This window comes from Parus major, chromosome 2, assembly GCF_001522545.3.
Source record: "Parus major isolate Abel chromosome 2, Parus_major1.1, whole genome shotgun sequence".
In the NCBI taxonomy this organism is placed as follows: Eukaryota; Metazoa; Chordata; class Aves; order Passeriformes; family Paridae; genus Parus; species Parus major.
The window spans coordinates 61,601,854-61,622,306 of NC_031769.1; the positions used below are offsets into that span (position 1 = coordinate 61,601,854).

At 39.6% G+C, this 20,453-nt stretch overlaps 1 protein-coding gene across 1 annotated transcript in view; it reads left to right on the top strand.

The window, feature by feature from the left end:
• JARID2 (jumonji and AT-rich interaction domain containing 2) overlaps window positions 1-20,453 on the top strand; it is a 210,260-nt gene that overhangs the window by 155,047 nt on the left and 34,760 nt on the right. Inside the window, exons 6-7 of the mRNA XM_015617528.3 lie at window positions 9,020-9,196; window positions 18,734-18,963. Coding sequence (XP_015473014.1) covers window positions 9,020-9,196; window positions 18,734-18,963 — 407 coding nt within the window. The remainder of the gene's footprint in view (window positions 1-9,019; window positions 9,197-18,733; window positions 18,964-20,453) is intronic.

Here is a 20,453-nt window from a genome sequence, read left to right on the forward strand (position 1 = left end):
TTCCAAAATAATATTAAAAAATGCAGACATACAATAATTTGTTTGAAATGCTGGAAGAAAAATTTTTTATTGATTTTGTTATTATATCATTTAGTATCTGAGATTAAAATTTTAGGATGGATTGAAAATTCAGGAATAAACTTTAGAGAGCTGAATTTTAATTGCACAAACCATTTAATAAAAATAAGTTTGCATTTAGCAATTGTAACCTCAAAATTTCTACGTTACTTTTTAAAGTTAGGAGTAACATTGTAGTGTAGAATGTAAGTTATTTCTCATATATGCAACCATTTAGGCCACCTATGGAATATGAGCTACTAAGCAGCTCTTGTGGTGGTTTAGGACAAGAGTAATTTAATCAGTGTTGGCAGGGAGAAGTGGTTACACAGGCTCAGAGCGTGAAGTACAGGGAGAGGAGAGAGCCTGGCGACCACCACCATGGCATTATTTCTTCCCTGGGGAACAGGAGTGCCAAAACTCCAGGCATCCAGTGGAAGATGCAATTTCATGCCAGTGTGTGCCTGCTGGGAGATTTAAGAGATGGGAAGAGGTGTTGAATTAAGAGAGAGTATCCTGTGTGTAGTACTACAGCTGAATGAAAGTTTTTTCTTGCTCTTCCAGTTTTTGGGCCCTTTCAGATGTTAACAATTCCAATATCTAGCCCTGAAAAAAGCCACAGGATGCAGTTAACTGATTGAAATGGGAGACTAATCTTGAGGTTTAGCTCTTGTATTTGCCACAGATTCACTCAGAGTCCCCCTGTGAACTGCTTAGTTTTTTGTAAAATGAGGATAAATATTTAATTCTGTGTATAGGCGTCATACATACAACATAGCTGGATGTTGATTATGGATCATTATGGATGATTCACTGGCACAAAATCTGAGTGCTGTGATGGCAACAGCAATTCAAAGCCTTGCTGCCCAGGTGGTGTATAGTATTCTGGCAAGGGCAATTGCTGCCCTTCATCCCAGCCAAAAACCAACCTCTAAGCCTGCTTCTCTAACTCAGGAATATACCATAGCTTCAGTGTTACCCAAATTACTGATTTTGTGCTAGGGATGGGACCCAGGGTCTCTTGGGTATGAAACACAGCCTGGTAGCTTTTTGGGAATGTCATCACAGTGGTTTGAAGCTTCCATACTAGTTTTGTTCTTGATGGGAGAGAATGTTAGCTGAGGGTTGAAGTGCATGTGGAAAGGGTTGGTTTTGAGGTTCATTATAAAATCCAGTCAGGCTGGTGGAGTTAAATTGCTCTGGGATTGTCATGTACAAATTGTAGATGTGAGAAGCACTCCTGCTTTTTTTAAATTTTGAGTACTCTGTTACTCTGGAGTGTTTTGCCAAGTTTGGTAAGTAGACCTTTTATTTTTCTCCTGCAGGCTCACACATTTACCCAGCCTTGCTCCATTTCCCTAGAACAGGAAAAATTTTCTTCAGCTTTTTGGATTTAGCTCTATGACTTCGAAGAATAGACTGAGAAGAGCGTGGGGTTATGTTGCTACACTAGTCGATATATTAGCTGTAACACCAGGAACATTGTGATTTCTACAATAGCAGGAGAGGGAAGAGTCAGAGCTCAGTTTTATTTCTGTATTTGGGATAGCCTTTTATTCCTTCTCACCTAGGGACCAAGAAGCTCCCTCTAGGACCATTCCTGCAGTCAGACAAGTGAAATACAATTTCTCTTTCCCACAGAGTTTATGCACTTTGTACTACTTCAGCCTGGCTTGGTAAAACAACCATAAGGTGCAGGCATAAATTACATATATTTGCACTTCAGGGATTTAGCGTTGTCCTGTCAAAACATAATAAGTGGGACATATAATAAATGAGAAGCAGGCCCTAAATGTTAAGCATTGAGATGCCAGCACATCAGGAGCATTTGAGAGGCAAGGTTTTTCCACCTGCATACAGCCACAAAAAGGGGCTGTGTGTCAGAGGAGAAGCCAAACCTCTGAACGTGGCTCACTGTAGGGCTTGGCAAGCTGTGTGCTTTTTTGGGGCAGGCTGAAGTCCCACATACCTTGACCTGCCCTGTGCTTAAATCATTCTAATGTCTTAAATTGTTTTATGATTTTTCCAAAGCACATCTGGGTTGTGTTTAATTGTTAGGAGATAAAAAACCAAAGGAGGTAGAGAGGGAGTTGGTGTAAATAATTCATGGAGAAGAATCCTCCAATTTTGCAGAAACCACAGCCCAAATTACAGAGAAGGCTTTTGGACTGAGATGATTTTTGTTGTGGTTGTAACATACCAGGGTTTGAATCCTGTCCAGATGAAAACATTTGGTTTGTACTTCAGTAAATACTGCAGAAGCACTGCCAGCTAATTCTGAAGAGTAATGAAATAGTATTTTTGGCAAAGCACATGCACTTTCCATACTTCTGATTCCACTCTTCAGATCCAAATTCAGAGTGTTTTTTTTAACATGTTTAGCTAGTCCAAGACAAAAGTTAATGTAATTTAATGAGAAGCAAAATATAACTGTAATTTAGGAGAGAAAACTACATATTTATCAAGAAAAAAAAAAAGTAATAACCTCACTAGTCAAATAAAGTGGCTGAAAAAGAGTATAGTTTATTCTATTCTAATCAGGCACTTGCTGCTGAGTTCAACACATCTGTATGTACAGGCTGCAAAAGCATCAATTCTGCCTTCTGTTAGTAGAGAGCTTGAATTTTGTACATGCAAAGGGTGGCATCTTTCCTAGAAAATTGCTAAAAAAGCAGCACCATTACTTAAACCCCCCATATTTTACTTCGTACTTATTGTTGTATAAGCATCAAATTATTGTAACAGAGGACATAAAATACATTTGTCATTCTTTCATATGCATTAGGCCACACTTAGTGTGTAGTTGTGGTAATCATTTTTCCTATATAGTTAGGCTTTCTTTTGTGTTGCTCTCACAATAGGAGGGAAGACAAAAATACTCGAGAGAATTTCAGTAACAAAACTGAAGATACTGATGGACGCAGTTGCCAAACATACTTCAAATCTAATTTTTAAAAGAGCTGACTGTCCTCCCTTTTTGTAATAATTCACAGTTCATTGTAACCTTGATGAGTGATTTTAAAAAAAAATACTCGTCATTAATGATTTTCTCTAAGTTTTCTACACGCAGTAGTATCTGATCCTAGGAGCTCTCATACTGGTGAGGAGAGGGTACCTGGGGTTGTATTGGTGTCCGAACTTTCTGTGTGGTTTGCAATCCCTTAGTCAGACATGGAAATGTTTTAGGCTTTCAAATTCTCACTCTGAGGTCCATCTTTGATGATTTGGCCTTGCCCTAGTGTTTTGGTGGAGGGGGAGAAGGCTGGGAAGTTCCCTCTAGGTTGCTGCCTGACTTCGGCCATGGCTCTTCTGCTTTCAGATGTGAGACTTTTTGAGCAGGAAAAGGTGAGTATCATGTGTCTAGATCAGGGCAGCAGATTGACTGCACTATCAGATGGATGTCTTGTATTGAGCCAGCCTTAACAGCAATGTCCTTTCCACTTTACTGTATTTGTTACTGTTTCATGTCAGTAATCCCTTCCTATCTCCCTTCTCCCGTTGCTCCCGCATCTTGTGTCTGTCTGCAAGCGGGACTCTCACCACTCACCTTTCTTCAGCCCCAGCACATCCCTTCTGCTCTGCTGCTGCACTTTACAGCCTTTCTCACAGCTTCCTTCCCACTATGTTGCAATTACCCCATCTAGATCTTTGGTGACAGGATATTCTTTTATGTAAATATTGCTGCGAAACGAATCAGCTGTCTTGGGGGGGAAGGAAAGCATTTAGGAACTGTATGCCTAGACATCATCAGGACCCAATGTAAAATGTGCAGCTCCTATACAAGATTGGAAACATACTGCATTTAATGTTTTGTTTAATAACATAAAGTTATATATTATGCTACACATTCAATAAGAAAAAGTGTGCATAGAAATTTTCCAAATCTTTTCTTGAGAACTTGTAACATTACATTACATTTACAGTATTTATTAATGGACTTTAATTTCCTTAGTCTGGGATTTTAATCTGAATCTGTTCCCTGATCCGATTCACCACATGGCCCCACAAATAAATTACACTGCTACAGTTGAGGAGGTGGCACAGGTATAATAAGAAGAGGCCAGATGGAGGTAGATGTTCTGCAGGCCTTTTTTGATGCCAAGAAAAATGTCCACCCAGCCACCAACAATCTAGATGGTTCCTTGCATGAAATGTCTTCTAAAGGAGTAGTAAGAAGTCAAATTTAATTTCTGCTGCCATCAGATTTGCGGAGTGAGCGGGCTTTTCAGGCACCTGCTGATGGGGTGGGTGGCAGGGTGCATTTCTCAGGGTGGAGGGCTGCTCATGTGCTTTCCCCAGGCTCTGGAGGGCTGCTCTGCTCTTCTGCTTCCCCTGCTCCAGTGCCCACCATAGCAGCTGCCTGCACGATGCAGGGGCTCCCAGCACAGGAGACTTGTAAAATTTGATACAGCCACAGGCGCTCTCTCTCTCAGATTTTTCTGCTGTTTTCTTGGGGATGGAAAGTGAGGAACTGGGGAATTGTATACTTGGAGTGCTGAGACCTGGCAGGTACCACCTCCCAGGCACAGATGTTGCCTTTTATTTGTAGCATTGCCACTTTTCTCTTTTGCTTTGAGAATCACACTTTGGTGCTGGGGAGGGCAAGAGGAAGAGGAGGGATGATTCCTCATCTTTATTTATTCTTGCTGCCTGGCTGGGAAATATGAGCAAGAAGGAACCAACATAGCTGCCCTGTGGGTTTCTGTTGCTGGGTGTGTCCAGGAAGAGACAAAGGTGCAGAATAGTGATTAGTGGATTTTACGTATCAAGAAAGCCTCTACAACAACTGTGTTCTGTGAATGTGTGTGTACAGATGTGTGTGGTGAACCTGCAGTTTTCCTTGTTCTCATGCCATTTTGGAGGGCTTTTATCATCTTGCTGTCATACATAAGTCTCATGGTAAATATCTGTTACACATGGAGTAACCTAAGAGCAACAACTCTCAACAAAGTCTGTCTAGAAGGAGAACCACCATAGTCTTAACTTGCATGAAGACCAGCCAGATTTTTGAGGAAGGGCAGTATATTTTGTTTGACCAACTGATACAGCTGGAAAAAACCTATCAACTCTCGAGTGCACATTCTTCTTCAGATTTGCAGTGGTCTTGAATGTTTATAGCTACAGTAACACTTCTTAGTATTGTTTATATAAATCAATAGCTTTGAATAACAAATAGGGTCCCATTTATTGCTAGAGGTAGGCTGTGGCATCATGTACACATCCCTGTCTGTTCTCAGAGAGAATGAGGGATATTTAGGACAGGAATAATTATTACACAATATTATATACACAAAGAAGGTGAGTGATTACGTAGCTTCCACTCTTCACAGTGCAGTTTCCTTTGTATGAATTCCATAATTTTTTCAGCCATGAGAAATCTGAGTATTATTTCCATAAGAGGAGACTTAGGGGGAATTGCTTAGCTCTTTGCTTGGTGTACCAGCAGTGGACATAACTAATTATGCATTAGGTGTTATTTCATAAACATAATTGACATTCTTTCAGCTTGAATGAAATCACTGTGTACTTACAGGCATGTCTTCCCTTCAGGTTGCTTATAAAGAGAATTTGCAGTGTCTTGATCTTGGCCAGGCTGTTTCAATATTTTAAAAGCAATGTTTTCTCAGCCTTTTGGACATGTTTAGCTACATATGCTTAAAGTGAAAGTGGTTTTAACCAGTTCAACATATAGTTGTGAACAAATTATTTGAGGCTATTCCAGAAGTGAACTACTATTATAAAAGATGAGGCTAAAAATAGTTCCAATACAAAAATTAAGCAAGAAAACTCAGAGCTTTTAAATTTCTTTCAGAGTCTTCCATCCATAACAATGCTTAAATAGAACAAAAATGTGCAAGTCCAGACTTTTTTTTTTTCTTTCTGTTTGGCAAGTCAAGTTTAATAAATATGTAGGAAAAGCTGGTGGGGAGGAGACCCAGACTGAACACCAGCTTTTCTCCAAGGTCTCATATTGCAAAGCATTTAGATCAATAAAGTGAGGGTTAGCAGGACTCTGCTGTGTTATTGGATGTTGCCAGTCTAATTTCTCTGGAAATGTACTTCCCAAACAGTCCCAGCTGTCCCAGGAATGCAGTTTAGCCATTGTTGTTTGTAGTTCTCAATTGGAAAGAATTAAAAACTGTCATTCTGATAGGAGATTTATGCACTGAGATTACAGCGACTGAATACCAGAAGTTAGGTGAAGTTTGTGCCTGCTCTCAGACTTGGGTAAGACTCTCCCTCCTTTCTAAACAGACTGACACGGTGCTGTATTTTATTCTCTGCTTAAAGAAAGGGAAAAAAAAGTTGCTATTGTAATAACAACATTTGCATTGCAGATGATATATTTTTGTTGTTTGCTGTTTAAAGCAGCTGCCAAAAAAGCTCAGAGATGTGGAATTCTAAGGAAGATGAAGCTGAAAGAACAGACACTATACCTAGACTCCTATTTTAGTGTCTCAGAAGAATCAATTTTCTATTTCTCTAATTATAATAGGGGGATTTCAGTCTTTGTTTGAATCTAATTTTGAGGGTTCCAAACAGTAAGGTTCTTTTACGTCGTCATGTGTCAATGCACAGTGGTGTCAGATGGCATCAGACTTCAAATTCTGATAAGAACTGATGCACTTGCATCCAGTTTCTGAATCCATACTACATATTTGGGAAATCTAGATGGAAATAAAAACCAATTTATTTTTCAGGCAGCACTGTCCTAGAAGTAACTATTTTAGAGTCTTCTAGGTAGTTGCTGTTGAGACTTAAAACTCCCCTACGTGTAGAATTACTGTGCCTCTCAGCACCTCTTACCTACTATGTTTGATTGCTTAGACTGTGCCAGAAAGTTCTGGGCTTGCATTAAAAATGTGAAGATTTTTTGTTTCTCTAAGTTGCTCCAGCTTCCATGCTGTGAAATGTGTCAGTAGTCTTAATTTGATCATCAGTCTATATAACCATGAAAGCTGTGGCATGCAAAAGCCTTTTCCCCCAAGATACCCATATGTGTCCATACATTTCTGTCTAGGTTGGATGGAATAATGCACAGTTTCAGGGGGGAAAGATCATCATGCCATCAATGCTGCTGTAGTGTTTCTCCTGGCTCTCCCAGAGCTACCCCTCACACCTAGCACAGGATTCTCTGCTCCCTGCTTTCCCCCAGGGCAGCCACAGTTCCCAAGGGGCTGTTACAGAGGCCAAAAACAAATGTTTTCACAGGTGGGGGCTAAGCCTTCAGTGGCATAGAGAAGAGAATTGGAAGGGTCAGTTTTCAGTAAGAAAAATCATGGATTGAAATAAAGCTAGTTTAATGGGTAAGGGAAAGTAAAGCAAAAGAAAGAATTAATTTGCTACTCACTGTTGGCAGGCAGGTGTTCAGCCATCCCCAGGATGAAGGGTTCCATCACATGAAATGGTTACATGGGAATACAGATGGTCTAACGGTGAATGTCCCCACCTTCTTCCTTTTTCCCCCCAGCTCTTATTGCTGAGAACAGCCCTATGGTCTGGAATATCCCTTTGGCCAGTTGTCCTGTCTGTGTCCCCTCTAGCTTCTTGTGCACCCCAGCCTGCTTGCTGGTAGAGCAGCATGAAAAACTGGGGCAAAAAATACCTTGACATGCTGTGCAAGTGCTGCTCAGCAATGGCTAAAACATCCCAGTGTTATGACTGACCCCTGCTTCCAGCACAAATCCAAAATATAGCCCCGTTCCAGCTACTATGAAGAAAATTAACTCCATGCCAATCAAAACCAGTATGTTTAGGAATGGGTGATTCATTGCAGAAACAGCCTATCCTAGTTTTTGTGCCATATTTAGGTCATTCATTCATTCAAAAGTAGTTTTTATAGTTAAGAGTATTTTGTACAAACCTGGTGGAAGGAGAAAATACGCAATCAAAAAATAAGCTTTAGTTAGTTGTTGGCAATGGCAACAACGACAGCTCAAAACCAAACCAAACACACAATTGCAGTTCTGAAGAACTTGAAGCCAGAAGTGCTTCCTAAAGAGGCACCAGCCAAACAGCCACTACCTTGTGTTGGTCTCTAGCCCAGTCCTTTTGTTTTGTTTAGCTGCAGGAAAAGAATTGAAGTTGCTCCAAGTGTGATGACTATACTTTTTCGCTTTTCTTTAAAAGACATTTTTCTTTGGGAATAACTAGAAGGCTTCTGGGGTACCTGTTCCTCTAAGGGATAGACAGGAGACTTATTTTGAAGTAGAAAGTGATACTGAGCACATGGGAAAGTGCCCATTAGTTGACAGCAGTATTTGTACATTTAAAAATCATGGGAACATCATGGGAAGTAATCAAGAGATGAGAAGCAACATCCTCAAGAGTGTGCCACACAGGGAATCAGAAGGCCATTCCTCTTTTTTTCTCCTTTGCCAGGAATACTCTATATTAGAGTAAATAAACTTTTCAATGTCTTGGCTTTTCTCTTTTATTTCTTACTGCAGAATACCACAAAACATGGCGTACAATATTGTAGAGGTCTGCAAAGTATTGTGACCTTTAAATGCTTTATTGTAATGATAACATAAAAATATCACTGCAGTGCAGACTGGTTTCTTAGGTTTTTTTTCTTCTGTTTGGAAAAGCTCTAAGCTTCTAGTTGTGTGATAGGATTTTCAGCAAGGCACTTGAGCACACATTTGAAATTAAGCGTGTGCATTAGTCCTTTTCTGAATACACAGAGCTATTAATTAGGGCTTGTAGCAAGACTGATTGTCTGAAGTATGAATAGAATGTGCTTGGGGGGGGAGAACCCTGCTTTTCAAGCACATGTGTGTCCTGTTGGTAAAAACTAATAAATAAAACCTCTCTGTTTAGTCATGCACTGGTCTGATCTGCCAGCTCCGAGCCCCACTCTCCCCATGCTGTGTATGACATGAAGTAGGCTGTGATCAATATGGTTAGTGCAGTAAGTGAATGTAATGATGCTAATGAGCCATTTCTTTATAATGATCAGGTTCTCCAGCCCTGCCCAGCAACATGGTATATTTTGGAAGCTCTCAGGATGATGAGGATGAAGAAGAGGAGGAGGAGGAGACAGAGGATACAAAAACAGCCACAAACAATGCTTCATCATCATGCCAGTCAACCCCTAGGAAAGGAAAAACGCATAAACATGTACCAAATGGGCAAGGTAGGTCCTAAGTAGTGCTGTTCTCCTGCATCCACTAGTAGAGAAATTTATGAGCTGAATGTGCTCAGTCCTTGTCCATTATTCTGGATCTGATTGAAAAAGTGGTGGAGTAAGATGCAGTTTTAGTATCTTGTGTTATAACCTGTTTCTTCTGACAATCTGAACTCTGTGGCAGGATTGCTGCAGGGCTGGAATTATATACACACATAGAGACACATATATATGTATATACTGACATAGGGGTCAGTCTCTTCTCCATGTAACAAGCAATAGGACCAGAGGAAATGGCCTCAAGTTGCACCAGGAAACGTTTAGGTTGGACATTAAGAATTTCTAAGAACCCCAATTTATTCACTGAAGGGGTTGTCAAGGCTGCTCAGGGAAATGGTTGAGTCATTATCTCTGAAGGTATTTAAAAGTCATGTAGATGTGGCACTTAGGGATATGCTTTAGTGGTGGACTTAGCTATGTTAGGTTTATGGTTGGATTCAATGATTTTACAGGTCTTTTCCAACCTAAAAAATCCTGATTCTGTGAGATATATTTATGTAGGTGTACACACACACACGTATAGACACAGTCATGCTCTCTGGCTTTTTTTTTTTTTTTGAGACTTGTGTTTAATTTATAATGACTTTGTTTTATCAAAGTTAAATATAAGCACTCATAAGTGTTTCCAAAACGCATGCGAGGGGCAACACTTAATTTCTCTCGTGCGGTATTGAGACCACATTTGCAGTAGGTTGATACCACAGTCATGTTGTTGATTGAAAAATTTTATGGAAGAAACTTTTTCAAGTCAGTTATTTCTCTGCAAATCAGCAAAAGATGAATTAATTACACGTTAATTAATTGTGTCACAATGTTTTTGTGCCATATCTTGAAAAATGGATCCATGTATATTGCAACATTATCTACCACATAATGGGAGATTTAAAACTGTGCTGAAAATTTCTTGAGCCTGCTGTAATGCTCCCCTGCCAGCATCATGTGTGATGTGGTTCTTGCTCCAGCAGGAGCTCTTGTTTCATAACTCTCTGCCTGACATAATTTCAAAATGTAGCCTATGCTCTCTGTTCCCTTCCTCACTATTAGCTTTCCATGAGAATCTCTCTTTCTGGTGACTGCCCTTTCAGCTCTTCTCCTTTTAGTAGGAAGACTGAGAGGAAGGTCTCTTCAGAGTGCACTTTTTGGGAGGTGACCTGTGCCTGCTCTTGTTTGTTCTTTCATGCTACCTTGCTCCAAAGAAGAGATTAGTAGATCCCAATTACTTCACTGTGCTGATCCTCATCTTTGCCTTTCAAAAGGGAGTTTTCTATAAAGGCTGCCTTTGTTACATATGCCAAATTTTTTTTCATGACTGCATCTGAATCTAGTTTTATTGCACACCCAAGCTCAAAAACGTACTTTTTGTGAATGATTTGTGGATAATTGCAAGGGGATGTTATGCCTAATAGCATTTCAATTGTCATCTGTGACCAGGAGCTTTAATGCTTTACCAGTCATAGATCAAAACTTGGCACTTAGGATTGATTTCTAAATAACTCCCCCAAAATAAGAAGCACAAAACTCTGCATACGGAAAATGAGGCTGCATGTAACAGAACTGCTCCCTTAGAGTTTTAAATGTGATATATCACTGCAAAATGATGCAGAAGGAGCTGATCATGTTCCTTTAGAATGTCCCAGATGGCAGCCACTTTGAAATTAGCTCAGAACCAGAGACACCTGAAATCTTAATTGGGGGTAAGTAAAGGCAAACATAATGAGCCATATAATGGCTTCATAATCTTTATCAATATAGATCAGAGAGATTGTAAATGAAGGTGCTGCTTTAATAGAGCTGCAAAAGACCTTTATAAAATACATAGGAGACAATGTGAGATGTTTTGACAAAGGTGAAGAAGCAGGAATTCCCAGAGAAGGCAGCTGCTTCTTCGTCATTGTAATTTCTTTTTTTCTTCTTCTCTCTCTTTTTTTTTTTTTTTTTTTTTAATTAAAATTTCCTTACCCAGGGGTATTCCCATTCTTCAGTGTCTGTTATGTTGGTTGACAGCCAATAGTATTTTTGTTTCATGTGAATAAAGTAGGTTCTGGTTCATGTGTGTCTGTTTTAAATGAGACCACACACAAAGGCAGACCAGGGACGGGTGCAGCAAATGAACTTAATCTAGCGTGAGAGTCTATTTTTAATGAATTAAAGTCTTTTGTTTTTAATATACAATGTCTAGTCAAGCACTTTGGACCTGAAAATGCTAAGCATTTGCTATGACATACAACAACAAAGGTTCAGAGCTTGATTAATGTCATTAGACAGTGTCAAATGATTGCTTTCTGCTCAGTGGGGGCCAAAACAATTTTTCTGGGCAAAGTCATTTGTCAGTATCCTCTTCTGATGTCAGTATGGGGCATTAATAAGGTTGCACACCAAACTATTTGTTATAACTGAGCCTGTTGAGCCACCTTTTGGAGAGCTAACTCAGTCGAGAACGCCTGGGTGTGAATGGGAAGCACGTATAGCACGTGGCATGAGCTTGCTGCACAAGATGAAGTAATTAGTTCAACTGACTTGTTGCCTTCCAACCTTACTGCTTACACAGATACATATAAAGCATCAAATTGTTACCTGTGCCTTTTCACCCTCCTTTCATAGCGCTGCTAATGTGCTGCACACACATCCAGCTGTAAAAGAGCAAAAGTGAAATGTTTGGCAGAAGTGTTTATTCCTTGCATTCATGGGAGTGTGTAAAACGGAGTGTGCAAGTCTTTCCAGGGAGGTGTTGGGTCTAAACTGCATCTCCCTGCTATTCAGAGAAAATTCCAAGTTGTAGGTAAGAGAGGGTAGGCTTAGGTCTTTGTCCCTTTAAACCTAATTCTTTGAATTCCTCACAACTAAATAAATCCTAGTTTGATTTCATTCTGTGGCACAATGGAAGGTTTTCTCTGCAGGCTCCTGAAGAAAAATGTTTGCAGGTGCCAAGTATTTAGCTAGGCAGGCTGTGATAGAGAGCTGGAAGGCAGAGCTGAGGAGTTGTTGGGTTATCAGCCCCATCTCGGGAGCACGGGAGGATAGGCATTACTCTACTTGAAAGGGCTTGTGGGCTGATAAAGTGCCTCAGGAGGAGCAGCATACACAGATACAGTTGTGTAGACAACTTTGACATTGCATGCAGCAGGCTACAGTTCCTTTAATAATGGTTGGCTAATTTTCTTAGGAAGAATGATTGGGGAATTAGATATTTCTCACATCGGCACAGCAGCTCAAAGGTGGAGAGGTATGTACATCTGGGCCAGCATACCAGGGAATGTCCTGTTGTTTCTGGATGCCAGAGACAGACAATTAAGTTCTAATTTACTTTCAGGAAAGCAGAATTAACCATTGTTATTTGTAACCAGACTTCATGAAGGGTGAGTCTGGTGTCCTTAACTGGAGTAAACCAGCTTCAGTGTGCCAGCAAACCTACAGGGTCAGAAATGGTTGCTGGTTCATGCTGTACTTTGTTAACATGAGGAGATAAAAACTGCTCTGCATGCCTGTTGCCTGAAATGAGCTGGGAAGAAAATTGTAAAGATGCTTCTGATGCTTTTTTTTTTTTCCTTTTTTTATTTTTTTTTTCTCCTGGGGCTCAAATTTCAAAACAGACCTGGCAGCAGTGCATAGTAAGCGAGCATTGCTAGAAACACTATACTCTTCTTCAGTGCTGTCTTACTCACCAGAAACACAGAAGAACATTTCACTTCTCAATTTGCAATGGATAATTTAGCAGAGTAATTTCCTTACATGTGTAGCAGTACAAAGATGATGCAGGAAAAGATCGCAGATGGATTTTTTCTTATTTCAGGGTATAGTTCAATGCAGGGTTTGTCTATCTTGGGCTTGAATGGCACATCTTTTACATATGTTACTGTTTGAGTGTGCTGTGAGAAAATTCTCATTTATGGTTGCAGTTCTTTATTTAGGTTTGGTTTTAACTGAATTTGGTGTTTGTGGGTGGGTACATGAGACAGAGCCTTAGGCTTGTACATCATTTTTCGTGAAACTAATCCTGAAGAGGTAAACATTTAGAAGAAAAATGTATTTTAAAGAATGAGAAAATTTCAGGCAGAGTGCTGCAATAGTTAATGGGTAGGCAATTATTTTGATGATTTACAGCCTTTTGTTGAAAGACCATGGAACCAGTAATTGTTGCAATAAACATTTTTGCACATTTAATTTTTCTGCAAAAATATGTAACACGAAAATTACCCGGTTTGCAGTAATTTGCATATTTAAATATGCAAATCAGGCACAACACATTTGGGGATTCGCGGATTTTCAGTAGCGAGATGTATGACCTGTGGAGAAGAATAGGGGAGCTGGAAGTTGCTCAAAAAAAATTTAAAAAAAATCAAAAAAAATCGAATTGTTATCCTGGTGCGAGACTCGTGATAACAGACAGACACTTCTTGTATGGACTTGCTGCTTAGTGAGTGACCCTTTTGATGCTGTTTGTGTCGTAATGGTTAGGTGAGAGTAATGAATTTGTGCTCAGACGAGACACTTGGTATTGAATTTTTACAAGCGGTGGCGCGGTGTCTCATACCAATAACACTTCTCCCGGTGGCCCAATATATTCCTGTGCGTGCAGGGCTTGGGCCGTGTTATTGATGGTGTCAAAAACAAATTCAGTGTTACCTCTCTGCCATGGCTCTCCTGTTTGACTCCTGCTGGCATGCAGCTATGGAGATTTTCCTGCGGTGTTGTCCACTGAGAAATTGAGTGGTGTTGCATTCGGGCTTGGGAAGTGTGGAAACAGCAATACCGTATCTTCATATGATGTGGTGTCAGCCTTTTCTTCTGAAGTACTCCTTTGCTTCTGACTCTGAGTAGGCAGAGCATGTTGGGGGGGCTCCAGAAGACAGCTTCTATCCCTGGAAATGATTTATGGAAGTCAGAACATACCCAACATTTAAGGAAAACAATTGGCAGTATTAAAATACTGTGTTTTATGGAAGTAGAAGGTTGTTTTAGTTCCTCTGGGAGGGGAAAAGAATTATTGCCTGGGTCCTTTAACGCAGTTTGAGAGCCACATAAATGTTTTCACAGTGACTTAGAACTGAATTAAAGCCAGAGCAAGAATGTTTTTGTACAGTAATGGATCCTCCATGCCAGAAAGTTGATTAATACTGCAGCTCTTCCCAAACATGATCTATGTAACAACATGAAGTTTGCACTGGAAGAGCTGGCTCGGGTTCACAATATTGGCAAGGTTCCCTTTTCTCCTTCTAAAAACAAAACTTCTCCCTTTCACCTCTATCTCCCCTCATTCTTCTGGATGGTTTTATGAACGCGCAGTCACTTGCTTTATGCCGCGCAAGCTCTGCAACGTGCAGCACGCGTGTATGTGTATGGTCCGTGCCTTCATCTCCCAGCCACTGGCACACAGCAAAAGGCTTCAGTACTCTGCAGGCCATAGTAAACCTCCCCAGTTATCTCAGGTATAAAGCATATCTGGTACAGGAACAACCTCCAGGAGGGCTTGGGAAACAAAGCTTTGTCCATGGAGTCAATAGCTGACTGAACCCAGTCCAGTAATTCTGCTGCCTCCACAGTGAAAGCCTGATTATTGTACATATTATAAATTAGCTTCTGAATGGCTGTCTGGCTGTATCCTGTGAAGTGTTTGTGTGCAAATTAATTTGGAGGAATACTTCCGAAAATTGCTGAAAACACATTATGTTTATCGCCCACTGCAGTGTCAATTCCTGTAGTAAATGCTTAGTTAATCTGTAGTAATTGAGCACATCTGTGGCTTTACTAGACCAAAAATTTTTTAGACATTATTATAGCTGCACCTAATACAGGCACAATTTGCACAGTTTGTATTGGTTTGTGTAGGGATTCTTTGTCACAGTCTCAAATGAGATAGCCCAAAGTCCCAGTACGGGATCCTGGGTGAGTATTGGTGCCCAGAGTCCAGTTCCCCTGATGCAGGGAGCGCTGTGATGCATCTGTGGGGATCACGCCTGCCATAAGGTTTTGCTCTGCTGCCATAAATTATATCAGTGGTTTAAAAACCCCCAGTGCTTGTGAGTTTTGAATGTAGTGGTTGCGTTTCTTTGCATTTGATCATCACTGCTAACCAAAAGACCCACAAGTATTTCACTGTGGGACTCTTATTGTTTCAGATAATAATAATAATAATAGCTTTGGAGGACACAGCATTTTGAGAATAAGCATTCTATTGGATATGACAATAATGATACCCATTTATTCTATCTGGAGCGTCTGAAAATAAAAATTTACTTAAACTTTTAATTTTTTATTAGTAGTGCTTCTTACCTTTAAGAAGAAGCTGTACTGGAAATACAGTGTTGGTTAAGGTAGCATAAAATAATCATAATTAAAAACTACATTTCTGTTTCAGGAGTGCAAGTTTCACTACTAGTGTAGGTTGGACTTGGTTTTTTGTCATTTTACCTTTTAATGAAATTACTGCTTTAAGGGTGAAACCTTTATTGACTACTCTTCAGCAAGGAACTAAAGTGACTGGGAACAGAACATTGGATATTGGAATGTCAGATTTAGATTTTCTAAGACAGGAGATTGTCCTGGAACACGTCTGGGGTTCGTAAAGCATAACCTACACCTTTCCTGATTTTCTGAGTACATCAGAAATATTTAAGAGCTGGCAGACGTTAAGGAGAATGCAATTTGCTTTGTAAGAAGACACAAAAGAATTAGTTAATCATTTCATTGTTTAATCAGATTTGGTCTCAGTAATATTTAATGCAGAGTTTTGGGGGGTTATTGTTTTCTTTCCTTTGAGAAGTGAGTGTTGCTGGCTTATTATCAGTTACTCTTCAAAAATGAGATTTTTGGGGGTGGGGGGGTTTAGCCTTTTTTTTGGTGTTACATTTTTTCTTTGAGCCACCTCACTAGCTGTTGGGGCCAGAGTTTAATCCTGTATTGTACTAAATAAATTTATTGTCTAAATAACTTGCTTCAACATTTTTAGTGAGATGGGAGGAAAATCATAGTCTCAGGGATTCCCCCCCTCCCTCCTCCCTGCAAATGCTTGGCTTGTGATAGCATTTTGTAATTAATCAAGCTAACATTTTGATATTTGTTCACATACTATGTTTGTGAATTTTTCAGTACTTACTATTGCAGGAAGGTTTTATAGCTGGATATAGTGGTAATCTAGGTGTTGGAAGAAACAAATACTGATTTTTATAGAAGCTGATACTATCTACTGTTTAACTATAAGACAGCGTGGCAAAAACTGTTTTGCATCTACATTTCCCTTTGTTGTGTTTTCAGACTTAAGGCTTTTAAGCTTTTCCTGTGAGACTGAACATTTTTTTCCTCCTGTTTCTCTCTTCCCCTTTTCAAGAATCTTACAAATTAAGACAAAAGATAATTACTCAGAGGGTAAAACTGGCAGGGTTCCCACGACACTTAAATTTAATGAGCTGTTGCATATAAAATATACCTTGTCTCATGTTTGCTTCTTTTTTTTCCTTTTTTTTTCAAATTTTTTATTTGGTGAACCACAGAAGTACACAATTTGGCTTTTTGGCTGTGTTTTCTATTTTAGTAATCTTAGAGTTTTAAAGTGGCAGCTGATTACAGAAAATTAATCTCTGATTTGAATGTTTCCGTAGGAGCAGATCGGTATTTACAACTTGTTCCCTTCAAAGGAAGGTGTCACTCTAAATGATAAAATACATATTAACAAAGCAGCCATTGGTTGTTTGTGCTATGTCTTACTAAAAATAAATAGTTGTGCTTTGTGCATCTGTAGCGCCTTCCATCTGATGTGAGAATTCCTTACAAAGGAGGATGAATATATTGTCATGAACTTCCTGAGAGGGGTTGGCAACTATTATCAGTTCCACCACTGGAAATGAGATACAAAGGGTTAGGTGATTTTCACAGACATCACTGAGAAATCCTTGGCTGGCTGGGCAGCACCAGTTGCTCCTGAGCTCAGGAGCGACAGAACCATGGGGAAATTTGTGGTGACTCCACTGCTGACAGCTTTTCTTTCATTCTTATTCTATTTATGCAAGTGGGAAGGAAGAGAGGAGGAAAAGCAATTGCAGTTTGTTTTTTTTTTAAGTAACCTGCTTCAACACTTATGACTGACTGAATAGGTTAAGGGAACTGAAAATATGGTAAGTGATGTGAAAATCGAATTTGCCAATAGTTTGCTGGGACTCCAGCTGTGGGAAGGTTTGGAAGTAGGGTCTGCTCAAAAGCAGCTTAGCTGCCCCTCTTCAGTAGGAGATCCCTGTCCAGTGGGATTGTTGGGTTTTTATTATTCTTTTTATTACTTACTGCTGCTCCTACTGTTAATACGCTACATGTGTAGGAACAGCTCAACTTCACAAATTAGATTAGAAGGTATGTGTTGCAGGAATATCATCTTTAGTGACTAAAAAAGGCTTTCATTTCACAAGAAAACAGTAACTTCATGTATTTAGTTAGTATTCGCAAACGGATGGTGTATCTTTCGTGTAATAAATAAGATTTTCACATAGTTGTGCTATTAAGCATTTATGAAGTTTCTTGTTTGCATCCTTTCCTAAAACATGTCGAAGAAAGACAGAGGTAGAAATTGAGTAAAAGGCAGGAGGGCATTTGCCATTGTGGATGTTGGATCATAAGCCTTGCAAACCTCTGTCAAGGGCTCCACTAAAGAGGGGACATCACTGGCATGAATTCAGCACACTTTCAATTAACAAACAGAGAAATGTGATGTGATTTGTTGTTTGTTTGTTTTAGCTTCAGCTTTTCATGTTCCCTGACAACACAAGAGCAGTAACTATTCTTAAATAAATTCAGCAGAGAGACAGGAACAAAACTTGCTTATATACATTCACATAATACTTACTGTACAAAAAATAAAGGTGTCCGTTCCACACTTTCTTATCCCTTCATTTAGAAGTTACGGTGCTCAGCATAGGTCCCAGTGTTACTTCATGTCACATGTTCCAAAATGGTTTTAATATTTTCCTTTCTTTGCAGAAGTACCTTTTTCTCTTTGCAGCTCGTCTGCTATAGGCAAACTGCTGTCAGTTTGATTCAGCAGTTTGGGTATTGACGAAAACAAAACATGCTTTTTCATGGAACGTTTCCTTTCTTCTACATTGGTATAAAAATAAATCTTTTTTCTCTTTAGGTTATGTTTAGAATTCCCTGACTGTGAGAGCAAAAAAAAGATAATTAAAACTGTCATAAGTAAAAATCAAACCCAGAATTCTAAATCTAGGTCAGTCAAAACAGTAATATACCTTGTATGTTTTAATTTGGCTATTGAAGATAATGTGTGCTATCAAGCAGAGGAAATACTTTAGTAAATCTGTTCATCTAAAGAAATATGCAAAATAGTGCTATTTCTGTATTGATTTAGCTTTGGATGTAAGAAGGCATTCACTAAATAACCAACACTGAGTGCAGACAAAATTGTGATGTTTTGAATGAAGTGTTTGGTCTGGCTTACTTTTCCTTTTCTTGTTTTTCCCTTAATAACCTGATTTTCCCTCTTCTCAGTTTTCAATGGGTCCAGCAAATCATCGAAGGAGAAAGAACCTGCTCAGAAACACAAAAGCAAAGAGGCCACCCCAGGGAAGGAGAGGAACAGCGAACATAAGGCTGAGAGTCGAAAAGACCAGGCTGCTGCTAATCACCACGCTACTACAAACACTGGCTCCTCTACGAAAGGGCTCACGGCTAACAACCACCACACTCTTCACAGATCGGCTCAGGACTTAAGGAAACAGGTAATAGGAAGTTGTACTCTGCTGTGGACACAAGGGAAACAAAAGCTTTTAAGGTTCTAAGCTGCTTTTTCCACTGTTTGGTGTACGTTGAATGTGGCAAACCTTAAAAGCTTGCTCTGAAACAGCAGGGAGTTAATTTTCAGTGATAAAAAAAAAAAAGGAAAAAAGAAAAAATATATACATGGGAAGTCAGTATGATAAAGTAAGTGTGCTTTACAACCCTGTCTTTTAATTATCTGGTATATTCATATGAAAGAGTAAAGTTCCCACTGATGTTTATGAAACCTTTCTGACTGGCACTCTGTGCTGACAGTGCCAATGCTGGCAGCACATGGAAGAAGGAGCTGGTCTGTGTGATTTATCTCAGGGGCTCACTGGTGCTCTGGAGAACCTGACATTTTCCTCATGTGCCTTGTTTTGCACATGGGCAACACAAACCTCAGAGTCTAGGACAAATGTTTCGCCTGATGCATAAAGATGCTCCAAAATACTGTCTCCTTCACAATGGAGGTACCTGATGGGAGACATTTTTACAGTTCCATGTTACTTGGTTGAAAGCTAGCAAAAAGATTCAGCAAGAGATTTGTTTCAACTTAATTTGAATTTGGGTGTGAAGCTTCAGCAGACTGGTCTTTCAGTCCTTATTCAGGTTGGGGCTGGGTTAGCAGACCAGGGCAGTGCAGTACAGAAAGCTTGCTGACTTCAGCCTTTTGGGAATTTTGGATTTTTTGTGGGATGGGGTGCTGTTGATTTGGTTGTTTTTTCCGTTGGTTTGTGGGGCTTTTTTCCGCCCTGTTTTTGTTTGTGGGGTGGTTTTTTTTTTGGTTGGTTGGTTGGTTGGAGTTTGGTTTTGGTTTTGTTTGTGTTTGTGTTTTCTCTTTGGTTAATTTGTTGCTTTGTTGTTGATTGGTTGGTTGTTTCGCAGTGATGAATTCTCAACAGGCTGATTGGAGACAGTATTTACTTGATGACACCTAAAGGTTTTTCTTCTAAGTAGGCTGACCTGGTCCTCAGTGGAGCTGGAATTGCCATCTTGTAGAGGGCTATCAAGGCCTTTAAATGGCACCTCTGAATCATAGGCTTGGAAATTAAAAATGGCAAAAGAAAAAGCAATGATGATCTTGTTGAGGAAGTCTTTAATGCTGTGTGTTTCAGTGGTGGCTTAAGTTGTCCTGAAATGCCTCCAGTGATTTTGTATTACCTTCTAAATCAGATTTGAGATCCTGAAGGCTGTTCACAGTTTGTCTGTACCTCTGTAAGACTTCAGTTCTTTTTTCCACCATGGCAATTTGCCTTTATCTAGGCATCAGTGTGAATGTCTGTCTTGTTGGATTTTTTTTTTTTGTGATTACCAGTATCTTATGATTCTTGCTGTGACATGCTCTGTCATGAGCTCATGGTGTTTAACAAGTTTCTCAAAACATAAGAATGCAGTTCTTAATTCTTTTAACCTATTGAAACAGTTGCGTGAAATGCTTTAAAGTTGTATC